Genomic DNA, 14,563 nt, shown 5'->3' with positions numbered 1-14,563 from the left:
CAGTTTTCACCAGTACCAAATTTCCTGGGTTAAATAAAGGTGATTCTATTTCTTGGGATTGGGTTCTTGCTAGTTGTGTTAATTTCTATTGGAAGTGAGCTAGAGAGTTTACATGCTTAACCAATTGAGAGGTTTCCTGCCTGAAACAGTCTCTGAGCACATTGATAAGCTTTTGTCCTTTCCCAAGTGAAAAGCTTGGCAAAGGATTTCAAGGACTTTCCATTGGCTGGAGGCTGGCAAATAGAGTTTGCCATCCTGACTGTAACCATTCTGAGAACTGAAAAGTACGCCCTTGAGAAGTGGCCTATTTTATTTCTGCAGGGGAATACTGGGGTTTAATTTCTCTTATGAAGCCTTTCTAAATTAGAAGGGGCTTGAAGCATATTGATGCCCTGAGGCTTCCTTGCCTTTGATTTAGCTGCCTGATCAGCTAACCTATTTTCGTCGGCTACCTTATTTGTTCCCTTTTGATGTCCCCTACAATGCAACCCTCCTATTTCTCATGGAAGAAAAACTGAGGATAATAACCTGCTAATTTTGTGGTGATATTTTATAGGAGATCCATTGGTGGTTTTCCTTTTAAATGGCAGCATGAGCATGGAGAGCTAAGAGAGCATACTTGGAGTAGGTATAAATGTAAGCTACCTTTCCTTGCGTAACTCAAGTGCTCTTGTAAGAGCTAGTAGCTCAGTCAATTAAGTGCTTGTGCCTGAGGAGAGACATTATTTAGAGTGACTACTGCTTATCCTGCCTTATGTACTTCTTGCTTTACTGGCTGTTTGTTAGCTAAGAGCTCCCCCTAGAGGACAGTGATAATGCCACATCATGTGGAGTGTAAACAGTTAAATTATTTCCTAGGGTTAACCTGGAGGCTTTTTTTTCACTGGTAGAGCTATTATGACAATGGTTTGGAAGCACGTGTCAACAATAGGTTCTTCTAACTGCAACTAAGGTTGAGAAAAATATTGGATTAGAGTTTTTCCTGAGATGTCCCTTCCGGTCACGCTATGGGAAGAGGGGAGGCCTGGAGTTAGAGGGGAGAAAGGAGACTGGCTCTAGTGTTTAGAAGGAGGTCTGCTTTCCTTCCTTTAATTTCCAGAATCACCCAGGGCTCCTGTGCTATAATAGCAGTTTGAGCCACTGGAGTTGGCGTTTGAGCCCCAGGACCCATCAGTCCTGCTGGACCATCTGCGAGAGTGGTCCTGAACCCAGTGACCTCCACCTCTGGGGGCACTTGCATCTCCAGTGATCTCTGCCACAGGCTGGACAGGGTCGAGCTGGCTTTGTCTTGCTGCCTGGGCATTCCTTCTTAAAATACCCTGCCCTGCCCTGCCCCACCGATAGAAACTAGCGGATGCAACTCAGGGATCCTGGACTTTGCAAGCCTGCAAAGCTGCTGCTACAGCCTCTCTCCTTCTCCTGAGCTTTGTCTTTCTTTTGGGCCTCCCCCGGTCCCTATTATAAAAGACCGAAGTAGCCACCTTCAGGAGGTTCTCTAAGGTGTTATCTGGTCCTATAGCTTGCTTCTGTACTTTCTTTCTAATATTGGGGTTCTAGTACAGCCTCTCTCAGCCTTTCCGTAAAGGCTACGGAATTCTTATCTGGCTTCTGGTCTATTATAGACAGTTTAGAGTAATTGAGAGGGTTGGTTCTGGTTTTCCATATGCCTTCTAAAATGCATATTAAAAAGTGCTTCCTTTTCCATTTATCTTCTCAGTTATTGGGATTCCAATTAGGAATGTTTACCAGAATTGCCTGTCTCCCAATTGGGAATGGTGTTTTTGCTATTTCTTCACTTTCCCTATCTGCTTTCTTCCCTTTTGGTGTATTATAGGAGATATATGGCTCATCTCCAACATTTTCTGCTGCTTGCAGAGCTGCCTGCTTTTTAGCTGCTGTGAGGGTCTGGTTTAGGAGCACCATAACATCCCTCCATGGGAGGTGAAATATCTGAGTTAAATTTTGGAACCTCTAAATACCTATCAGGTCATTAGAAAACTGGCCTAAGTCTCCATTTATTTGCCTAAGGTCCTATAATGAGAAGGGAACTTGAAGGGGCCCCAAATAAGGGGAATCCTCAGATGGTTTCCCTGGAGGTTACTTCTCTAATTTAGGGGAACTATTCTTTTTTGGACCTGCCTGATATGATTGTTAAGAGTTGGGTTGATCTTACAATGTTTGCAAGGGTTTAGTAAAAATGCCATGCACTTGTGCAAAAGAAAATGAGTTGCTTTTCTTTTTGAAGTCCTGAGGTTAAAGAAGTTCCAGTGTTTCAGAGTGCACTCCAGAGGGGTGCAAGCTGAAGATAACCTGTTACCCATCTAGAAAAAGATGTGAGAGTTCTTTTAGTCTCCTTCCTTTCCATATGACCCAGGGTGGAGGACAAGACAGGGGAGCATCCTTCTGGCTGTTTTGCCTCCCCGGTTCTTGGGTCCCGGCACCCTGTTAAATATGCCACCTATGGTTGAAGGCATGGTCCTCCAAGCTATGGAACCAGATGAACTAAGTGGTGCTTTACCCACACAACCTTAGCTTATCCACCTTGTGTCATTCCTCTTTTCACTTCCTAAATCTGTGTAATCTGCCTGGCTCCCCAAAAAATGAGAGACTGTGTCATTTTGGGGCAGGCCTCCTTTTATGGAGGCAATGAGCCAAATTGCCTGCTATTATGGCCCATGCTAAAGCATTTACTTTAGAAAAATGGTTCCGGTTAACTTCCAAACTCAGAATCCCCTTACTAAGTACCATTTTAATAGGAAACAGACTAGATGTCTTAAAAGAACATAGGAACTGAGTGGCTATTTTCCTGCTGATGGGACAATATCGAGACTAAAATTTGGCTACAGAAGACATTTTACTCCTAACTGCTAATGGCAGAACTTTCCTGTTCACAGAAGTAGCTTAGAGCCTAGTTTCCAGTAGAAAAGGAACAAAAAGGAAAAGTTGGAAAGCTGCAACGTACTGCAGAGAACCAACAATGTGTGTTATGGAGAGAATTTCTATTTCCACTAGTCATTTATCAGTTCCAGGAGCCTTTTGGCAGAGTCTTCAGGGTTTTCCAGGCATAGAACTTTGTCATCTACAAAGAGAGAAAGTTTGATTTCTTATTTTCCTATTTGGATGCTTTTTCTTTCTTTCTCTTGCCTGATTGCTCTGGCTAGCATTCCCAGTACTATGTTAAATAGGAGTGGTGAGAGTAGGCTCCCTTGTCTTGTTCCAATTCTCAAGGGGAATATTTTCAGTATTCCTCCACCACTCAATTTGAGCACCAGTCTCTACCATTAGATATGACATCTCCTCTTTTTCTTTAGCTTTTCTTTAAAACCAAAGCCTAGGTTGTACAAATTAAGCTCAGCGATTGGTAACAGTACCCTATATCACAAATTTTACAACATTTGAATTAAATTTATGTACCAAGCACCCCTAAGCATATATGTCAAACACCTCCAACCTTTACAACAACACTGTGTGATACACTTGAACATCCTTATTTGAAGGAAGAGAAATTGTGGCTAAAAGGTAAAGTACCTGTAGGTCAGGGATGGGACCATTTTTTAAAAAAGACAGTTGGTAAGGTACTGTCCCTTACCAACTCAGGAACATTGGGTGGGGGGCAGCCAGGGGCTACCCATAAAGCACCAGCTTCTCAGAACTACATTTGGCTTTAATTAACTTTCCAGTAACCTTGATAACAAAAAAGATAATAATTTTTCCATCTAGAGAAAGTAATCCAGGACCGGAAGGAGTCTCTTAAGGATGAGCTAAAACAAGATACTACTCAGAAAAGGCGCCAGGATTTTCTGGACATACTTTTGAGTGCCAAAGTAAGTCTTCTAAACTTCTGAACACATTCAACTCAATAATTAAATAATAAAGAAATAGGCCGGGCACAGTGACTAGCACCTGTAATCCAGCATTTTGGGAGGCCAAGACGGGCAGATCACTTGAGGTCAGGAGTTTGAGACCAGCCTGGCCAACATGGTGAAACCTGGTCTCCATAAAAAACACAAAAATTAGCTGGGCGTGGTGGTGCATGCCTGTAGTCCCAGCTACTTGGGAGGCTGAGGTGGGAGAGTTGTTTGAACCCGGGAGGTGGTAGAGCATGACTCTGTCTCAAAAAATAAATAAGTAAAATTAAAATAACAAATAAATAAATTTTAAAAACTTAACTTATATGATAACTGATGTATATTGAACTTCCCTTGTGAAGATTTTCCTGCTTGTCCTCCCAGGGCTTTCCCTCATGCCTCCAGTGTCACATTTTAATTATCTGGGCACTTGTCTGTCTTTTTCCAAGCCCACAAGCTGCTGAAACCTTCTTCCTCAACATGTGGTCTATAGACCAGCAGCATTGGTAAAACCTGGGAGCTTGTTAGAAATGCAGAATCTCAGGCCCTACCTCAGACCTAGTGGGTTAGAATCTTCAACATATCCCTCGGTGTTTCATTTGCAATTAAAGTTTGAAAAACCCCATCCTAGAAGACTAGGATCATATTTTATTCCTGTTTCCCTAGTGATTAGCACAGTGCTTGGTGACTGGCTCATGAGGTGTCCATGTGATGTTCATGAGAAAAGTGAAGGACTTGGCAATTGACAGTCACTCAATATATGACAACTATTGTTGCACACCAGGCTAGCAATCCTGTAAGGATAAAATTAGATTATATGAGTAAAGATCCTGACATGTGGTGAGAAAAACAATATTTTTATTTTATTTTGTAGTTATTATATATTTTAATACATATTTATTCATAATTTTTGCTTATGTGCCAAGCATCTTCAACCTTTATTATAACAACCTGTGGGGTATTTATAAATATCTTTATGTAAGGAAGAGAAATTGTGGCTCAAAAAGTGAAGTCAACTGCTCAAGATGACATACCTAAAACTAGCAAATTCAGGATTTAAGACAATTCTGGTTCAGTCCAAATCCCATGACGTTCCCATTGTACCAAATGGCACCATGTGAACATAATTTTCCATCATCATCTCCAAGTGTTCAATAAATATTTGCTGAATTTAATTGTGCTGAATTATTTGAGGGAACAAAAATAAACAAATACTCTGTGAGGGAACAAAAATAAGTAAATACTCTGTGAACTCAACTTTCATTGTGTTGGCTGCCTCGATCATGTGAAACACGACTCTTCCTAAACCAGTACTACTAAGAACAGGGCACTGCAAAATGAGGTGGATTTGGAAGTGAAATAGAATTGCCAGGAACTAATGACTTGTTAAAAAAAAATTTAATTTTCTGCTGAGCCTGGTGGCTCATACCTGTAATCCAGCGACTCAGGAGACAGAGGCAGGAGGATCACTTGAGGCCAGGAGTTTGAGACAAGCCTGGGCAACATAGCAAGACCCCATCTCTGTAAAAAATTTTAAAATTATCCAGGTGTGGCAGCACTGCCTGTAGCCCTGGCTACTCTGGAGGCTGACATGGGAGGATCACTTGAACAGGAATTCAAAGCTAATCACGCCACTGCACTCCAGTCTGTGTGACAGAGCAAGACATCAACTCTAAAAATAACAGTAAAAAATAAAATAACATTTGCTGATTAGAAAAATAGTACACACTGTTTTTATTTTTAGTTAATACCTTTTTTCTTTTTGATTTCCAACTCTTAAGTTCAGGGGTACAGGAGGAAGTGCAGGTTTGTTACATAGGTAAACATGTGCCATAGTGGTTTGCTGCACAGATCATCCCATCATCTAGATATTAAGCCCAGCATTGATTTGCTCTTCTTTTCTTTTTTTTTAATGGAGCCTCACTCTTTCACCCAGGCTGGAGTGCAGTGGCGTGACCTTGGCTCACTGCAAACTCCACCTCCCAGGTTCAAGCGATTCTCCTGCCTCACCCTCCCAAGTTGCAGGGACTACAGGCATTGTCACCACGCCTGGCTAATATTTTTGTATTTTTAATAGAGACGGGGTTTCACCATATTGGCCAGGCTGGTCTCGAACTCCTGATCTCAAATGATCTGCCCGCCTCAGCCTCCCAAAATGCTGGGATTACAGGTATGAGCCACCGTGCCTGGCCTCATTAGCTATTCTTGATGCTCTCCCTCCTCCCAGCCCCCACCCTCCAACAGGCCCCAGGTGTGTTGTTCCCACACCACATGTCCATGTGTTCTAATCATTCAGCTCCCACTTATAAGTGAGAATATGTGGTGTTTGGTTTTCTGTTCCTGTGTTAGTCTTCTGAGGATAATGGCTTCTAGCTCCATCCGTGTCCCTGCAAACGACATGATCTCATTCCTTTTTAGGTCTGCATAGTATTCCATGGTGTATATGTACCACATTTTCTTTATCCAGTCTATTATTGATGGGCATTTAAGTTGATTCCATGTATTTGCTATTGTGAATAGTGCTGCAGTGAACATACGTGTGCATGTATCTTTATAATAGAGTGATTTGTATTCCTTTGGGTATATACCCAGTAATGGGATCGTTGGGTCAAATGCTATTGCTTTTGACATCTTTGTCATGAAGTCTTTGCCCATGCCTATGTCCTGAATGGTATTGCCTAGATTTTTGTCTGAGGTTTTTATAGTTTGGGGTTTTACATTTAAGTCTTTAATCCATCTTGAGTTGATTTTTGCACATAATGTAAAGAAGTTTCAATTTTTTCCATATGACTAGCCAGTTCTCCCAGCATGGTTTATTAAATAGGGAATCCTTTTTCCATTGCTTGTTATTGTTGACTTGGCTGAAGATCGGATGATCGTAGGTGTGCAGTCTTATTTCTGGGTTCCCTATTCTGTTCCATTGGTCTCTGTGTCTGTTCTTGTACCAGTACCATGCTTTTTTAGTTACTGTAGTCTTGTGGTATAATTTGAAGAGGCCTCCAGCTTTGATTTGTTTGTTTGTTTGTTTTCTTAGGATTGTCTTGGCTATTCAGGCTCTTTTTGAGTTCCATATGATTTTTTTTTTTTTTTTTGAGACTGACTCTCTGTCACCCAGGCTGGAGTGGAGTGGTGTGCTCCTGGCTCACTGCAACCTCCACCTCTCAGGTTCAAGTGATTCTCATGTCTCAGTCTCCTGAGTAGCTGGGATTACAGATGCCAACCATCATGCCCAGATAATTTTTGTATTTCCAGTGGAGATGGGGGTTTCACCATGTTGGCCAGGCTGGTCTTGAACTCCTGAACTCAAGTGATCCTCCCAACTCGGCCTTCCAAAGTGCTGGGATTACAGGCGTGAGCCGCTGCACCCAGCCCCATATGAATTTTAAATGTTTTTTCTAATTCTATGAAGAATCTCAATAGTAGTTTAATGGGAACAGCATTGAATCTATAAATTGCTTTGGGCAATATGGCCATTTTCATGATATTGATTCTTCCTATCCATGAGCATGGAATGTTTTCCCACTTGTTTGTGTCATCCCAGATTTCTCTAAGCAGTGGTTTGTAGTTCTTCTCGAAAAGGTCCTTCACTTCCCCTGTTAGATGTATTCCTACATATTTTATTTTTTTGTGGCAGTTGTGAATGGGAGTTCATTCATGATTTGGCTCTCAGATTACCTGTTGTTGGTGGAAAAATAGTACATATTAATTGTTAAACAAAATTAAATAGACACTAAAGAAAATTAAAACTGCCTGCAATCCCATTTGGTAATACTACTATTTTCCTTCAATATTTTGTCTATTCAACTTGTATATTTTTAAATTACTATTCACTCACATATTCATATGTAATACATTTCTAATACTGCTCTTTTCACCTAATAATAAATCAGGAGCTTTCCCTTTATCATTAAGAAGTTATTCAAAGACATAATTTTAGTTACTACATAATGTCCCATTTTATGGATGGTCCATAATTTATTTTACCTTTCCCTATTTTTGGCCACTTATGGTCTTTCCTTCTTTTGACTATGGTATTAAACATTCTTGTACATAATAAACATTTTCTTAGAGTTTATTCCTTTAAGTAAAATTAATAAATCATAAAATATGAACATCCATAGGACTCTGGATTTATTCTGCCCAGTTGAATTCTGTTGAGTCATTTCTTTTTACATCACCTGGTGTTCTGTTAAGGTTTGAAAAAAGTAAAATAGAAAAATATATGCCAAATTAGTTGTATTAATTTTGAATTTTACAACATTAATCTTTTGTATTATCATTGCTACAATTGAAAAAGATAACAATCCATAGCCAGCTTTGGATAAAGATCATCACTGTATTTTTTAGAGCGAAAACACCAAAGACTTCTCTGAAGCAGATCTCCAGGCTGAAGTGAAAACGTTCATGTTTGCAGGACATGACACCACATCCAGTGCTATCTCCTGGATCCTTTACTGCTTGTCAAAGTACCCTGAGCATCAGCAGAGATGCCGAGATGAAATCAGGGAACTCCTAGGGGATGGGTCTTCTATTACCTGGTAAGATCTGTATTCCTATTTCATCCTGAATTTTCTCCTTATACATTTGATTATTTCTGTCTTCTGGTATCAGTGAGTTATTGTACATTGAGATAGTCTGTATGCATTTGGAAGGGTAAGGATGCAGGCTAGAGTCCTAAGTTATTTAAAGATTATCACTAGTTTTTATATAGAAAAACATTGTGTCAATCAGACAGTATTCAGTATGCCTTATTTTATTACTTTCCTCACTTCAGGCACTGGTACAATTGCGGAAGGAATAGTCTGCCTACCTTTTTTATGTCACGGAAGGCAGGAATATAACAAACCCCTCTTTCTCCAAGATGTAAATGGACTTCTTAGGACTCTAGCTTTTACCACCTTAGATCGCCCAAGTAAGACGTTCAGTCACTTGACATGAAAGAAAATTCACACCCCTCTTCCTTATCACCATCTCTGAACCTTAAACACTGCCACCCCACAATTATGATTAACCTTGAGCTGCTGGGTATTTCATGGTGTTAATAAAACCAAACTGATCATGTCTTAAAAACTTTTAAAATGGTGAAACATAGAACACATTCAAAAAGTACAGGGAACAAATGTACAGCTTAAAATGTTGTCTAACAAACAGCCATATAGTTGCAACCCTGGTTTAAAAGAAAAATTTCACGTTACCAGCACTGCTAAAAACCTCGTGCCTGCTTTCCCATCACAAACCCCCTCTTTCTCCAAGATGTAAATGTTTTCCTGACTTTAATAACATTCATTCTTTGTTTTTGTTTACAGTTTTGTTGCCTAAGCATGCAACTTTAAATACTAGAGTTTAGTTTATCTTCTGTTTGAAGTACATATGAATAAAATCATACATTCTTTTGTTTGGCTTCTTTTGCACATGATTCACTCATTTTTTAGAGGAGCTTCTTTTCAGTCATTTTCATTCCTCTATGGAACTTCGTTATGTATAAATCATGAATCCTATATCCATTCTAGTGTTGATGAACATTTAGGCTATTCTCAGGTTTTGTTTTGGTTTTGCTATTACAATAGCTCCCTCTTGTCTGTGATTTCACTTTCCATGATTTCACTATCCACAGTCAACAGCAGTCCAAAAATATTAAATGAAAAATGCCATAAACAACAATTTATAAGTTTTAAATTGATGCCATTCTGAGTAGCATGATGAAATCTACTGCCATGTCACTCTGTCCCATCCAAGATGTGAAGCATTTTTTTGTCCAGTGTATCCACACTGTATATGCTACCTGCCAATTGGTCACAGTTGATCTTGGTTATCCAATCAGTTGTCATGGTATCACAGTGCTTGTGTTCAAGTAACTCTTATTTTACTTAATAACAGCCTCAAAGCACAAAAAGCATCTATGCTGGTGTATTGTTATAAATTGTTCTATTTTATTATTAGTTATTGTTATTAATCTCCTACTGTGCCTAATTTATAAATTAAACTTTATCATAAGAATTTATGTATATGAAAAAACAGTATATACAAGGTTCAGTACTATCCATGGTTTCAGGCATCCACTGGGGGTTTTGGAACATATTCCTCACAGATAAGTGGGGACTACTGTATAAATAATGCTTTTAAGAACAACCATCCAGTCCTGGAATTTTCTTTGTTGGAAGACTTTTTGTTACTGATTCAATCTCACGACTCATACTGGTCTGTTCAGGTTTTCTATTTCTTCCCAGTTCAATCTGGGTAGGTTGAATGTTTCCAGGAATTTATCCATTTCTTTTAGGTTTTCTAGTTTGTTAGTGTATAGTTGTTCATAATAGTCTCTAGTGACCTTTTGTATTTCTGTGGTATCAGTTGAATGTCTTCCTTTTCATTTCTGATTTTACTTGGATCTTCTTTTTTTCTCTTCGTTAGTCTAACAGTGGTTTATTGATTTTACTTATCTTTCAAAAACCAGCTTTCATTTTATTGATCCTTGCATTGTTCTTTTAACCTCTATTTCATTTAGTTCTGCTCCGATCGTTATTATTTCTTTCCTTCTACTAATTTGGGGTTTGGCTTGTTCCTGTTTTTCTACTTCCTAGAGGTGCCTCATTAGATTGCTTATTTGAAATCTTCCTAGGTTTTTGCTGTAGGCACTTATTACTATAATTTCCATCTTAGCACTGCTTTTACTGTATGTCTTAGGTTTTGGTATGTTGTGTTTCAACTTTCATTTGTTTCAAGAAATTTTTTTATTTCCTCTTTAATTTCTTTCTTGACCCAATTGTTGTTCAGGAGAATGTTGTTTAATTTCCATGTATTTTGTACAGTTTCTAGAGTTCCTCTTATTATTGATTTCTAATTTTAGTCCTTTGTGGTCTAAGAAGGCACTTCATATGATTTTAATTTTTTTAAAATGTGTTGAGACTTCTTTTGTGTCCTAACATACAGTCTATCCTGGAAAATATTCCATGTGCTGATAAGAAAAATATGTATTCTTCACCTATTGGACAAAATATTCTGTAAATGTCTGGGAGGTACATTTAGTCCAATGTACAATTTAAATCCAATGTTTCTTTATAAATTAATAAATTTATAAAGAGATTTGTCTAGATGACTCAAATAAAGCTGAGAGTAGGGGGCTGACATCTCCAGTGGTTATTGTATTAAAGTGTATCTCTTTAGATCTAACAATATTTGCTTTATATATCTGGGTCCTCCAATGTTGGATGCATACATGTTTAGATTGTTATAGCCTCTTGCTAAACTGATCCCTTTATCATTATATAATAACTTTCTATGTCTTTTTTACTATTTTTTACTTTTTCTCTGATATAAACATAGCTCCTCCTACTCATTTTTGGTTTCTGTTTGCATGGAATATCTTTTTCCATTGCTTTACTTTCAGTCTATATGTGTCTTTACAGGTGAGATGAGCTTCTTGTATACAGCATATAGTTGGGTCATGTTTTTTAATCCATTCAGCCAATGTATACCTTTTAAGTGGAAATTTTAATTCCATTACATTCAAGATTATTGCTGATATGTGATGGCATATTCCTGCCATTTTATTAATTGATTTCTGGTTGTTTTATATATCCTTTGTTTTTTTCTTTCTCCCATCATTTAGCATTGTGGTTAGGTTGTATTTTGTAGTGGTAACATTTGAGCTTTTTCTCTGTCTTGTTTGTGTGTTAGTTCTACCAGTGGTTTTTATATTTTCAAGTATTTCCATTATGGCAGTTATCATTCTTTTACTTCTGGGTGTAGGACTCCCTTGAGCATTTCTCATAGGTTAAGGCCAGTGGTGATGAATTCCCTCAGCTTCTGCTTGTTTCTCCTTCATTTATGAAAGATAACTTTGCTGGGAATAGTATCCTTGACTAACCCTTGTTTTCCTTCAGCACTTCAAATGTATCATCCCATTCTCTCCTGGCCTGTAAGGTTTCTGCTGAGAAATCTGCTGTTAGCCTAATGGAGGTTTCTTTATAAGTTACTAGTGACTAGACACTGTTCTCTTGTTGTTTTTAGCATTTTCTCTTCATCTTTGACTTTTGACAGTTTGACTGTAATATGCTGTAGAGAAGACCTTTTGAATTGTATCTATTTGGGGATTTTTAAGCCTCCAGTATGTGGACATGTTAATCTCTTACTAGACTTATAAAGCTGTCATCTATTATTTTATTAAATGGGTTTTCTAACCCTTTTGTTTCCTCTTCACCTTCTGGGACACCGAAAATTTGAATATTTGGTCATTTTATGGTGTCTTATATGTCACGTAGGCTCTGCTCATTCTTTTTTATTCTTTTTTTAAAAAAATTGTCTAACTGGGTTATTTCAAAAGACCTGTCATCAAGGTCTGAGATTCTTTCTTCTGCTTGATCTACGCTAATTGTTGAGGCTTTCAAATGTATTTTGTATTTCATTCAATGAATTTTTCAGTTCCAGAATCTCTGTTCAGTTCTTTTTTTTTTTTTTTTTAAGAGACAGAGTCTCACTCTGTTACCCAGGCTGGAGTGTAGTGACATGATCATAGCTCACTGCAGCCTCAAACTCCTGGGCTCAAGCAATCTTCCTGTTTCAGCCTTCCAAGTAGCTGGGATTACAGGCATGTGCCACCATGCCTGGCTAACTTTTTTTTTAATAGAGATAGGATCTCACAATGTTGTCCAAGCTGGTCTTGAACTCCTGGCCTCAAGCCATCTTCCTGCCTCAGCCTCTCAAAGTGCCGAGGTTACAGGTGTGAGCCATCTTTTTTTGTGATATCTGTCTCTTTGGTGGATTTCTCACTCATATCCTGAATTTCTTGTCTGACTTCTTTGCAGTGTTTTTCAGCATTCTCTTGTATCTCACCTTCTTCTTTTTTTTCTTTCTTTTTTTTTTTTTTTTTTTTTAGACAGAGTTTTTCTCCTGTTGCCCATGCTGGAGTGCAATGGCACGATCTTGGCTCACTGCATTCTCCACCTCCCGGGTTCAAGCAATTTTCCTGCCTCAGACATTTGAGTAGCTGAGATTACAGGTACATGCCACCACAACCAGCTAATTTTTTTTATTTTTTGTAGAGACAGGGTTCCACCATGTTGGCCAGGCTGGCCTTGAACTCTTGACCTCAGGTTATCCTCCTGCCTCTGCCTCCCAAAGTGCTAGGATTACAGACATGAGGCACCACACCCAGCCTCACCATGCTTCTTTAGTGTCACTATTTTGAATTCTTTTTCCAGGATTTTGTAAATTTCTTTTCGATTGGGATCTGTTGCTGGAAAATTATTGTGTTGTTTTGGAGGTGTCATATTTCCTTGCTTTTCATGTTTCCTGTGTTCTTACATTGGTATTGTGCATCTTGTGTAACAGTTGCTTCTTCTAATTTTTTGAATTCGCTTTCATAGGGGAGGACTTTTCCTGAAAATGTATGCATAGTGTTCCTTGGGTAGGATGCTTTGGCTTTGATTCTGGGCATGTGCAGTAGTGTAATCGCTGTATGATTTCTTCAACTATAAACAGCATGATTTTTGTCTGTGATTTACTCAGGGGCTTAGCATGCGGTTGTTAGTGGAAGCTGTGGTGAAGTTTTGTTGGGGAATGGGATACATGGGCCAGTCTTTGGGTCCCAGCAGTGGCTAGAGTAGGCTGAACATGCCCGTTCTTGGGCACCAGGGTGATGTATACTAGCACCAGTGTTAGCTGCTCCAGGCAGGCCAATTCTTTCCAGGTGGCTTGCCTGGGTTCTGGAAATGGCAGTGGTGGGCCAGATGGGTGGGTGAGTTCTTGAACCCCTGGGCATCAGGCATGTCAGACAACCTGCTTGATACTAGGCAGTCCACGCTGGTATTGGTGGTGGCTGTGATGGGCTGAGCAGGCCAGTCCCCAGCCCACAGTTGACACATGTGGGTGGATACCAGCTGTGGTGGTAGCAGCAGATTGAGTGAGCCAAACCTCAGACCCCAGGAGAAGTGCTCAGGTGCCAATGATAGACTGGGCAAGGCAGTCTCTAGGGCCCTAGACAGCATGCTCAGGTACTGGGAGGAGTGGAGCCAGCCTGAGCAGATCTGCCTTCAGACACCCCAGTAGTGTATGCAGGTGCTGGCTATGGTAGGCAGGGAAAGGGTGATCCCCAGGCTGCTAGAATGCTCAGATGAGAATGGCAGCAGCTGAGCTATGGCCCTGCTACTGGAGAGGGAGGGGCTGGGGCTGCTTTTTTTTTTATTTGAGACGGAGTTTCACTCTTGTTGCCCAGGCTGGAGTGCAATGGCGCGATCTAGGCTCACCCCAAGGGAGGCACCGCTTTCATTTGGAGCAGCCATAAGCAAAAGGCTTTTGTGGGGTGGGAGTGGCTCATGCTTTGCTAGCACCTTGGCCCTTGCAGCTACAGTTACAGGCAGTGGAATTTGTCCTCAGGGTGCATGAAAATGTGTGCCCACCCCTCTGCTGGGGATGATAGGGTCACTGGCAGTGGCTCCCACCTTGGCCCCAGCAGCAGCAGCAGCAGCAGCTGTGGTGGTGAATGTCACTAGGGCTTCAAGGATGTGGAGATGTAGAGGCTGTTCAACCCCAAGGCAAGACACAGTCTGATGGGGGCTGAGCTCTCCAGATGATGCCACACTGCAGCTGCTGAGGACTCAGGGGTTTGTGGGACCCAGTGTGAGCTCTCTCTCTGGAGTAATGTCTTCATGCAATCTCTAGGCAGCTCCTTATGTCAGTCTCAGGGCCTGCAAAGGTTAGTGGGCTCTTCCATAGCTAGT

At 40.0% G+C, this 14,563-nt stretch overlaps 1 protein-coding gene and 1 long non-coding RNA gene across 2 annotated transcripts in view; one reads left to right on the top strand and one right to left on the bottom strand.

Annotated features, from left to right (window-relative positions):
* LOC129041216 (cytochrome P450 4Z1) overlaps window positions 1-14,563 on the top strand; it is a 49,780-nt gene that overhangs the window by 24,474 nt on the left and 10,743 nt on the right. Inside the window, exons 7-8 of the mRNA XM_054496600.2 lie at window positions 3,721-3,824; window positions 8,196-8,386. Coding sequence (XP_054352575.1) covers window positions 3,721-3,824; window positions 8,196-8,386 — 295 coding nt within the window. The remainder of the gene's footprint in view (window positions 1-3,720; window positions 3,825-8,195; window positions 8,387-14,563) is intronic.
* LOC134738737 (uncharacterized) overlaps window positions 4,774-14,563 on the bottom strand; it is a 96,416-nt gene continuing 86,626 nt past the window's right edge. The window contains exon 7 of the long non-coding RNA XR_010124710.1: window positions 4,774-7,523. This is a non-coding gene — a long non-coding RNA (uncharacterized LOC134738737). The remainder of the gene's footprint in view (window positions 7,524-14,563) is intronic.

Source organism: Pongo pygmaeus, chromosome 1 (genome assembly GCF_028885625.2).
Source record: "Pongo pygmaeus isolate AG05252 chromosome 1, NHGRI_mPonPyg2-v2.0_pri, whole genome shotgun sequence".
NCBI classification, from domain to species: domain Eukaryota; kingdom Metazoa; phylum Chordata; class Mammalia; order Primates; family Hominidae; genus Pongo; species Pongo pygmaeus.
The sequence above is the reverse complement of the archived record's forward strand: the minus strand, read 5'-3'. Positions and strand labels throughout refer to the sequence as shown.